At 56.7% G+C, this 10753-nt stretch overlaps 1 protein-coding gene across 1 annotated transcript in view; it reads right to left on the bottom strand.

Annotated features, from left to right (window-relative positions):
• Window positions 1-784: 784 nt before the first annotated feature.
• Window positions 785-10753, bottom strand: part of Lzts1 (leucine zipper tumor suppressor 1) — a 54001-nt gene continuing 44032 nt past the window's right edge. Inside the window, exons 2-4 of the mRNA XM_005329290.4 lie at window positions 9583-10060; window positions 7244-8059; window positions 785-4413 (exon numbers count right to left, since the gene is read on the bottom strand). Of these exons, the coding sequence (XP_005329347.1) occupies window positions 3754-4413; window positions 7244-8059; window positions 9583-9927 (1821 nt within the window). The 5' untranslated portion in view covers window positions 9928-10060 and the 3' untranslated portion in view covers window positions 785-3753. The remainder of the gene's footprint in view (window positions 4414-7243; window positions 8060-9582; window positions 10061-10753) is intronic.

The raw sequence follows: 10753 nt of genomic DNA, 5'->3' as shown, positions 1-10753 counted from the left end.
CCTGGAGATCCATGTCTCCCCTTCTCCTTCCCACCCTCTGCTCCTCTATGTCCCACCCCCACCCAAGGTCATCCCCTGCCTGCCATCCTCCCTGGTCACCAGCCCCTATTGACCTTCCCGGCTCAGGGGCATTGCCCTGTGACCCATGTGCTCTGTTGTAGCCTTGAACTTTTAATTCCCTCTGAAAATGTCCTTTGCACCTGATTGACAGGGGACATTGTCTCCTGCACCTGAGTGACAGCCCCTTGGGCCCAGAGTCTAACTAAGCCTAGAACAGTAGGGAATGCTTGTCAAGGTGAACTGGTACCAGGCAGGCGGGACAGATGGCCACTGTGGTGACAGTACCTTCCAACTAGGGCCTGGGGTGGTGGCAACAATAACCACCCTGGTCTCTTGCCAAGAGGCCATATGCCCCCGAGCAAGGAGCTGGCTGGTGACGGGAGCAGCTGGTGGGAGACAAGAGGGGCGCGTGGCTGGGGCTGGGCTGTCTTGGAGACAGCCCTGTAACCCTGCAAGGCACTTGTCCCCTGGTCCTTCCTGGCCTTTTTTCGGGGTGGGCCAGGACCACATTGCAGATGAGGTCAGTGGGCTGGTAAGGGGCAGGGCCAGCTGAAGGCGACTGACCCCAGGGCCCTGACTCATGTCCCTGGGCCGCCTTCTCCAAGGCTTCCTCCCCTCCCTGGCTGCCGAGAAGGAACGTGGCCATGCCTGTCCGAGGGAGCAGTCTCAAGGAGTGGCCACACCGCAGTGAAGTGGGGGGCGGGGGACATAAGTGGCTGTGGAGGGCATGAGAAATGGCATTCTTTATTCATAAATAAAAACATAAAATTACCAGAAGTAGTTTACATGGCCAAAAAGTGACATCAAAAACAAAATAAAACGAAGCTGTCAAAAGCAAAGCAAACCAGAAACGACAAAGAAAAAGAACTATGTACACAGCCTCCCAAGTACCATTCCATCAAGGCCAGCTTTTGCCCCCAGAGGCAGCACAAAGAGCCGCTGAACAGAGCGGGCAGCGGGGCCCTCGTGGCCAGGGGTGCTGAGACTCCCCCAGGCCGGCCTGGCTGCCCTTGAGAGATGGCCCAGGCCAGGGACAGGGACAAGAGCTCAGCAAAGGCCTCTCGGGGCAAAGCTGCCAAGCCTCCAGTCCCCCGCTGAGCTCCGGGCCCTGGGGCTACGAAGAATATACTGTGAGGCGTCCCTGGGCGTCCCTCCTTGGTGGGTGGTGTGGAATGACCTCTCTCTGCAGAGAGCTGGAGCATCGTCAAGCCAGGCAGCTTTGGGGGCGCAGAGCAGGTCTGAGTGAGCAAGCTGGCCCGGGGCATCAGCCCTGAGCCTGCACTCCCCAGTTCCTGCTCAACCTTGCTCTTCAGAGCCTCCCTCTGAGAGGCTGGGCGGGGCGGGGCCCAAGAGTGGCAAAGGTGCCTTTCAACAGTGAAGGGAAGAAACCCACCGGAAGGCCCGGTTGCTAGGTTACAGTTCACTTGTGTCAGGTGCAACCTTAGGCCGCCCTGGGGCCTTGGGCTAGTGGCAGCCCAGGAACAGCTCCTGCCATCTTGGATGCTGGGCAAGGCCTGGGTGGATGTGTCTGGGATGGGATGGGCAGGGACAGGGGGAAGATGGAGGTCCCTGTGAGTGGGGGCACACACACTGAGGTGGAGAGCAGGCTTTGTTCCCGAGGGCCTGTCCTGGGGACATCACCTCTTCATCCTCATCACCTCTGCTCAGGCCAGGTCCTGAGGGCAGAGCACTAGGCTTCTGGCTGCTGGGGTGGGGGGTGGGGCAACCAGTCTCCTCCTCTCTCTCTGTGTCGCATTCTCACTGGGAGAAAGGACTCAAGGCACAGGCTGGTGGAAATGGAGGAACCAACGGCCATGGGACCAAGCATGGGGCGTCTTTAACCAGGTCTAAACTGTGCCCGTGGAGGGTACTGCCCTCAGGGAGGGAGGCGGTTCTGGGCATGTCCATCCCAGCTTCAAGTCCAGTCTGTGGCTAAGAGCAATGGTTTGACATTCCAGAGGACCGCCCCTGTCAGGCGAGGACACAGGACAGGCACAGTTACCCAGGGAACGGAAGGCAGCGCTAGCTAGCCACAGGGATGGTGCCCTGCCCCCAGCCACCCCTAGTGCTGGATGTGGTGCAAGGGAAGCAGCCCCCACTCCCACCCCAGACCTCTCAGGCCAGCGTCCAGGAAGCGGCACTGGGGGATTGCTCCCAGACTGTCAAGAACCCAGACTCTCCCAACCTACACCGCGGCCCCTCTCAGCAGACAGGCAGAGTCACAGGCACCCAGCAAGGGCTGGCTTTCCTACCAACAGCAGCTGTGGTTAGGAGCAAAAATAGATGGAGCAGCCTGGCCGGCTGCTAGATCTGGCTTGTTTCTGAAAAGACAAGAAAGGGGGAGGAAAAAAAGAAAAGAAGAAGAAGAAAGAAAGAAAATTCCCTGAACCAAGCAACTGCTCTCTTCACCCATCTCTGGACATCTTCAAAAGACAAACCCCAGCCGCCCACAGTGCCCCTGAGGAAGGCTGCAGATTCGTTACAGCCTGAGGCTCCTGTGAGGCTGAGGAGGTGGGGGGGAGCAGCAGGTGGCTTGAGGCTGTTTGTTCAGAAGGCTGTGTGTGTCCCCTGTCCTATGTCCTCGCTACCCTCCCTGCTGGGGCTCCGGCCTGGCAGCACTCTGTGGACCATTCCAACCTGTGAAGACTCAGAACGTAGCACCACAGATGCTAAGAGGGAAGAGATGCCCCTGAATGGGGCTAATGGGCAGAAAAGGGAGATGCCCAGATTGCAGGTGTACCATCTGAGTAGATGGGTTACGTTTGGATCCAAGCCAAATTTGATGCCTGGGAAGGGAAATCCTTGCAGAGGGGCCACCGGCCAACTCTGACCCGGTCAGGGACTTCTCCGTCTCAGTTTCAACTGGAAAGATCGGGAGGTACTCCTGGTATAGGCGAAGGCCAAACCCTCCGTGTCCCTTTCCCAACACCCATCCCAGAGTCTCAGTGTCTATGGCTTTAGGAAGAATGTCACTGAGGTCAAAGGCCACCAGCTGTTCAAAGGCTGTGTAACTCCAGTTGGACGCTGCACCCCATTATCTGCCACTGGTTCTCACTGTTCAGCTTCCCAGACCCCAGACCTCTGCAGGTCTCACGGAGGCTCCACACAGCCAAGGTGCCCAGCATCTGCTCCCTTCCGAGGCTTGATGGGCTGTGGGTTCTCCACCCCCCACCCCAACCCCTACACCTCAGGGGCCAGAGAAGAGCAGCTCAGCTGATGAGATTCCAAGGCTTCTGGTCATACATGGCCTCTTTCTATTCCCGAGGCCTCCTGATGTCCAGGGGATTAGACAGGCTTGGGGATAAGAACTGGAAGGGAGCTTCTGTCCCTGGAGTGGCCACTGGGGCTTCCCAGCAGTCACCTACTTCACTGTTTTGAACAAAGGCCAAGGTTTAGGGAGCCCTGAACCAGTGCACGGGGATCCCTGTACCCATCACCGGGAGAGCTGGGGGTCGCTGATCAGAGCTTGAGGTGGTGGTTGGTGAGGCTGGAACAGGGAGGAGAAGGGGAAGAAGTCTCATCCTGACCCCTGCCCACCACCTGTGGCTCCTGGACCTGTGTCTAGGAGGTGGCTTCTCTCAGAGAGGCCCGAGTTGCTGAGCAGCTGAGAAGGGAGGGGGGCTCTCCTTGAACAGGGGGGGGCCCTTGCCTCCGGGTACCAGGTCCCCAGCTCTGTCTCCCCAGGCTGGTCCCTCAGATCTCAGTGGCTATGATGTCCTCGTAGGGGATGTCAGCTCCTTCCAGGTCAATCTCAAGGGGCTCCCCAGCCCCGTCCCCGCGAGCCAGCTGCTGCAGGGCCTTCTCCAGGCGCTGGTTGCGCTGGTACATGGCCAGGTAGCTCTGCTGCAGTTGCTTCTGGTACTGGATCACCTTCTCCTTCTCCTCCTTCCACACCTGCCGCTCCTGCTGGAAGCCCGAGGACATCTGGTCGTGGCCTTGCCTCTCCTCCTTCAGCTCTGCCCGCAGCCGCTCCAGCTCCCGCTGCAGGGCGGGGATGTCCTCCGAGAAGGTGGGCGTGACCGCCGGGCCCAGGGCGGCGCTCTCCCGCTGCAGGGCCGCCTGCGCGCGCAGCTCCAGCAGCTCCTGCTCCAGCAGGTTCACCTTCTCGCGAAGCAGCTCTGACTCGTTCTTCTTGCGCTGCAGCTCGTTCTCGCAGACCTCCAGCTCCAGGCCCTTGGTGCGCAGGGCGCTCTCCAGGTCCTGGGTCTTCAGCTCCATGCCCTCCAGCCGGCCCCTCGCGTCCTTCAGCTGCGCCTTCAGACTGAGGATCTCGCTGGCCTTGGCGTTCACCTCCGTCTGCGACTCCTTGAGCTGCTGTTTGAGGAGGGAGATCTCACCTGACTTCTGGCACACCTGCCGGGGTTGGGGGTGGAGAGAGAGTGCCAGACATCAGTGTCCTTGCCCCAGGGACATCTCAACTGCCTGAAGGGATCAAGCTGCTCCAGACAGGGGCTGCCTGGAGATACTGGTCCCAAGTCCGTTGCCTGGGCAACCTGGGATGGCCGAGCCCTGTTGGACGATCTTTTTGTTCTCCTGTGCATCTTGATTTCCCCAGGGTCCGAGTCCAGACCACAGTCTTTGCCCAAAGCCATGGCAATTGGCAACTCAAAGATCAGTGGTCTACTCTGCCTACTGCTGCCAACCCCATCACTCACCTTTGACACCAGTGGTGCTGGCTTCTCTGCCAAACCCTCTGACCTCACCCCTGCACGTACCCGGCCCCCTTCTCTCCTCTCCTGCTGCCCTGATGAACCCTGGTGGCTGGTACAACCTGTCGTGCCACCAGAGCACGAGCTACAGGCTTTCCCTGCTTTACTCCTCCACTGCCACACCTACAGCTCATCAGAGTTTGGCCAGACGCAGTGATGATTGGGAGGCTGAGGCAGAAGGATTGCAAGTTCAAAGCCAGCCTCAGCAGTTTAGATAGGCCTTAACTTAGTGAGACCTGTCTCTTCAAAAAAAAAAAAAAAAAAAAGCAATGATGAAAACCCAAGTCATGTGTTTCTGTCCAGCTGACTGTGTCTCAAGAATGAATAGAGGCCAAGGCCTGGACTCGGCAGAATGGACTCTTGGAACTCGTCTGGAGATCACCTTCATATTTTCTCACTTTCCCCTCCCAGAAGAAGCTCCTCCTTGCTCCCGAGGAAACACTGCTCAGTCTACAGGAGACCCACCCACCTGCCATGCATGGCTGAGGCCAAGAATCTCTTCCCAAGGCCAAGTGCTATGGGCTGGATCTTGAATGTCACCCCAAGGTCCATGCGTTAAGTGCCTGGTCCCCAAGGTGGTGCTACTGAGAGGTGGTGGAAGCTTTAAAAAGTGTCTTTAGATCATGTAGGGTGTGCCCTAGAAGAGGATTGTGGAGCCCTAGCCTCTTCCTCTCTCTCTCTCTCTCTCTCTTTGGGTCCCTGGTTTTGAGGTGATTTTGCTCCATTACACACTCCTGCCATGATGTGCAGCCTCTCCGTAGGCCCAAAGCAAAAGGGGCCAATTGATCTGGGACCTCCAAAACTGTGAGCCAAACACAACTTTTATTTTTATGAGCTGATTATCTCAGGTATTTTGCTACAGTGACAGAAAGCTAACTAACACGCCAAGCCGGCATTTGTTTCCTGGAGGGAGCAGCACAGAATCATGGTGAAATCATGGGCTGGCTTTGAACCTGACTCAGTGGCTTATGATATGGGTGATCCTGGACACATTAACATGGTGGAAATATGGTATGGCTATTGAAAATGTGAACTCTGGATCCATACCATTAGGATCAAATCCTGACTCTGACCTTAATATGTATCAGACCTTGGTCAGGTCACTTAACTTGCTGTTTGCTATTATAGACTCTCTGAGCCTCAGTTTTCTTAATTGTACATTGAGGAATAGTTACAATACCTACTGCAGAGAGTAACTGCAAGGATTAGAAGAGAGAACTTGGCACATAATAAGCTCTGTAAGTTAGAATAAGTAGGTTTAGAATGATGTCATCATCATAGCATATTATTAAGTCATTTTTATTATCATTTATTTTTTGCAGTACTGAGGATTAAATCCAGAGGTGCTCTACCAATGAACTATGTCCCCAGCCCTCACTAAGGCGGGCCTTGAAGTTGTGATGTTCCCAAGTAGTTGGGTTATGGGTGTGTCTGTCCACCATGCCCAGCCTATATTCTTTATTTAATTTTATTGTTTTAACAAGTACCCTGACTGGACAAGCGGGGAACAAGATAACAGCCATGTCCACCTAGCTGCTGACTAGACAAGGATGGAGACCGAGGGCCAGTACTCACTATACATCTCTGCGAAGTTCCAAAGTGGCTGAGAACAAGGGCTGGGGCGGGTCTGCTGTGGCCACACAGATGGGAAGAGGACAGGTGTAGCTGGATAGAAGAGACCCTCCCTTCTCACCTGGCCAGTTCCCCTCCCATCTCTCCCATGTCACCTCACTGTCCAGGACCAGGGCAGGGCTCTGAGGCGATCAGATTCTGCTGAGGGTGGGCCACCCCACCTTGGCCTGCTGCTGGTCTAGACACAGGGCCCTCATCTTCCCCAGGCAGGGTGCTTTAGGGCCAAGGACATCGATGCTGAGTGCACAACCCACCTGCCCTCCCACCCCCTGGGACTGTTCAGAGGAGAGAGGCTGCATCCCGATCAGTGGGGTGCTGTGCCCCAGCGTCTCCATCGCTGGTCCAGGTGGTCTGGAGTGTGTCTGAGTGTATGTGTGTGCACACGTGTGCATGCAGGTGTGCTCTTTTCCCTGCTCTGCTGTGTGCCCCTCTCAACTCACCAACCCCGGGCTCCACTCACACTTCTGCCAGGAGGGCCTCCTTCCACTGCTGAGACCTGGCACTACCTGGCCGCTCTTATGGGTGGGTGGGATCCTTTTCCTTAAGTCCAGCCAACAACTCCCACTCTCTCTTGGGTCCTGGGACCTGATGAACCAGGTGTCCTTTTGAACTTCTGGTCAGCAGAGGAAGTGAGTTCTGCCCTCAGACAGCCTGGCTAGGCCTCCGGGTCTGGGTTCCCCAGTGACTCAGCCGGTAAACTCAGTTCCGGGGGCCACGGGGGTGATGGTGGAGACAGAGGAGGGAACCGGGAGCTGAGTGCGTCCCCATCACAGTTAACCAGGGAGCCCCTTCCCTGGGTCACAAAGCTGGCCCTTTAGTGTGTGCGGACAGGTGCACCTCACCTCCCACTGGGTCTCCTCCAGTGCCGGGGCCAAGTTGGTCTTCTCGCGCTCGTAGGACCTGAGCTTGGTCTCCAGCAGGTCCTGCTCCTTCATGAGGCTCTCGAGCTCCTGCCGCAGCTGCCACTTCTCCTGCTGCAGCTGCAGCACCTGCAGGTGCAGCACTTGCTGCGTGCGCTGGTTCTTCTGCGAGGCCTGCTTCAGCTTGCTGCTGCTCTTGGGCTCGGGGCCCTCCGGATCGTCCCTGCTGCCGTCCCTGCTGCGCCGGGCGCGCTCCTCTGAGGCCGGGCCCGAGGCGAACTCCTTCTCCTCAAAGCTGCGCTGCAGCTTCTGCAGCGCGCCCTCCCTCTGCCGCAGCTTCTGCTCCAGCTCCTGGACCGTGCACTCGTCCGTGGAGATGGGGGAGCGCACGCACGAGGAGCTCTTGTCCGCCTTGGCCGGGTGGGCCAGCTTGCTGCCCCCGTCGGAGAACGACAGAGCCTTCAGGCTCATCATGTTGCTGTCCTGCAGGATGATGCCCTGCGTGATGTTGTGTGCCGAGCCCCCGAAACGGCTGGTGGGCCCCACGGGCATGACCAGCGGGTCCAGCTGGTAGCTGCTGCTGGTGCTGTGCGTGGGCAGGCTGGACATGGAGTTCCGGCCCGAGTCGGACAGCGCCCCAGAGCACAGGCCCGGCTTCAGCTCCTGCTCCTTGGGCTTGTCCGGAGGGGCCAGGTGCAGCTGGTGGCTGGCACTCTCGGGGGAGGAGTGGAGGACGGTTCCCGAACGCGGCAGCACGGGTTTGAAGGCCGTGGGCCTCACTGCCCCCTTGTCTGAGCCCTGGGGAGGCAAAGAACCATATTGACCTCGAGTATTTCCTCTGGCTCTGCCCTCCTCTTCCTCCCCATGGGGTCTGTGTGCCGACCTCCCAAGGCACAGGAGCTCAGAGCCCAGGCGGTACCCTTCTTGGTCAACAGCCTTGCTGGCCTATTGTGGTGACTGTCTGCAAGGGAGGAAATCTTCAGTACCTGGGGAATGTCCTTAACAGTTGTCCTTTACACTAACTTAACAGGCACTGTTCTATGACACAGCAACCTGCCGACAGCCTGTCCCAGCCCCTTTGAGAAGACAAATGCCATTTATGTTCACTGACTGAGATGTCAGCTGCTGCTCTGGGTGTATGAGGTCAAGGCACTGGGCTGGACAAGCAGGGGTCCATGTGTGTTGGTCAATCCCTCTTGCCCTTTGTGGCCACTTCTGGTCATCCTGCAGCAAGAATGCTAACACATTCTCTGCTCGGCTGGGAGGATCACTGGGAACAATAGCCCTCTTTTAAACTTGTAATTTCCATAGGTAGAGTCCTTTCACATTGTTTAATGGGCTTCAAGATTTATGCAAACATAACGGGCCCTTTCCTAGTACAGGTTGAACTGAATCAGAATATCCCAAATCCAAGATGCTACAGATTCAGAAACTTTTTGAGACCTGACATGGGGCCCCAAGTGGAACATTTCACATCATGAAATTTCATTTGTGCACAACTTATTAAAAACGCTGTGTAAAATTACCTTCAGGCTCTGTGCATAAGGTGTACATGAAACAAAAAAATTCATGTTTTGACTTGGGCACCATCCCCAAGACAACTCATTATGTCTACATACATATTCCACCTCTGGTCCTCGGTATCTGGTCCTTGGATAAGGGATACTCAACCTGTATATCAAAGCCTTGGATCTGTTCCTACAAGACGGACAGGAACTGGATAGGAAAATTGTTTTCAGTGTCTACTATGGGGACTTACGAGTGCTTGAGCTGGCATAAAGCCTAGACTTCTGAAATCCCAGGACTCTTTGCCTACATCATTGTTAAACAAAATCCCAGTCCTTATTGAGCTAAAGATGCCTCCAGGCCTGGCTTGATCAAGGAGCTACTGCACCTGGGCAGCAAATGAGAAGACTCACCTCCAGGAGTCTGCAGGAGGGAGAAGATACTGACTCCTTCCAGCTGTTCTTGCAGATGACAACAGACCCCCCCCCCCATCTTTGCCTTTGAGAATGTAACTGGTTGTCCTACCTTGACAGTCCAGGCACATCCCTGTACAGCTCAGAGAGGCCTGAATTTCCCCTTGGCTCTTTGCTGAAGGGCTGACCCATGACTTTCAGCTCAGGGGGACCGACCAGCTTTCATTCCTTGACCAGCCTTTGATCTGGGATGAGGCTGAGCTTTCCCCCCTCACCCCTGCTGCTTCGGCCTCCTGGAGAGAGGTGACCACTGGACCTTTCTCTGCTTCTTCTCTTCCCACCCAACTCCCGTCCCCCCTCCCCCTACTCCTGTCCCCCTCCCTTGCCAGGACCCCCACTCACCATTTCTAGCTGATTGGAGAAGGGCATGAGCTTGGGTGGAGTGGATGGGTCAAAGTCCACCCCAGCCTGGCCCCCGATGTCCCCACTGGACAGTGCCGTGTAATCTGGGCGGTGGGAGCCCCGGGCCTTCTGGCTGACCTTGATGTAGAAAAAGTCCTCGCTCTTGCCCATTTTGGAGCTGGACTTGCCGTGACTGGAGTCCTGGGAGAAGCCGAATCTCAGCAGCCCATCAGAGTACCGGTTGAGCTTCTTGAGGTGGGAGGACTTGCGCAGCTTGTACTGCGAGGCCCGGCAGTGCTTGCTGTGGAAGCTGTGGCCGGAGATAAGGCTGCTGACGCTGCCCATGGTGACCCGGGGCCAGGGACGGGCAGGGCGGGGCGGGGGCCTGTTGCGGCGGTGGCAGCGAGGGGTGACGCTGGCTCCGCGAGGGGGCTGCAGTCATAGCAAAACTCTTGCAGAGCCTGGGAGAACCATGGACCTGGAAGGAGGTGCAGACAGAGGTCAGCCTGGGCCGGGCCGGGCACTGGACACACATTGATTTCAGGAGGGCAGCAGAGAAACGTGGGCAGATGCCAGCAGGAGCCCCCTCGGGGCGAGGAGCTGTTCTACACACTGGGGTGTCCATCAGAGCCCCAAACACTGAGCTCCTGCGACTTCGGCTCAGCGTGCAGTTGACAGGCCACACACAAGTCAATGATCTCAGAGCCCAAGAGGAGCCAGGATGACAGAATTGAAGGACAGGCTTGTTCCACCAGTGGAGGGCTCTGGTGTCCCTGTATCCCCATACCGGGGGCTTAATCCCCAAAGTCATAGGGTAATGGTGTTGGAAGGGAGGCCTTGGGAGGCTGTTGAGGGTGGGGCGTTTGTGGTTTTTTAAGAAGAGGAACAGAGACTGGCAAGGTCGCTGTCAGCACCACCTGGGGACCCTGCAGAGCCCCACCAGCAAGAACAAACTGGGTAAGAACTCCCACCTGTGTTCTTTAGAAGTTACCCAGTTTGTGGTCTTCTGTTACAGCAACAGAAAACGGACTCAGGGAGTGTAAGGGAAGTGTCTCCCTCAGGGTAGCCTTTAAGAACTCAAGAAAATGAAGGGCAAGCCATGTGGAAATCTGGGGGGACAGAGCTCACCAAGAGGAACCCCACATACCAGGCCCTGAGGCTCTGCGGCAGA

The sequence above is a fragment of the Ictidomys tridecemlineatus genome, chromosome 14, assembly GCF_052094955.1.
Source record: "Ictidomys tridecemlineatus isolate mIctTri1 chromosome 14, mIctTri1.hap1, whole genome shotgun sequence".
In the NCBI taxonomy this organism is placed as follows: domain Eukaryota; kingdom Metazoa; phylum Chordata; class Mammalia; order Rodentia; family Sciuridae; genus Ictidomys; species Ictidomys tridecemlineatus.
Note: the sequence above shows the minus strand (reverse complement) of the source record. Positions and strands in the feature narration are given on the sequence as shown.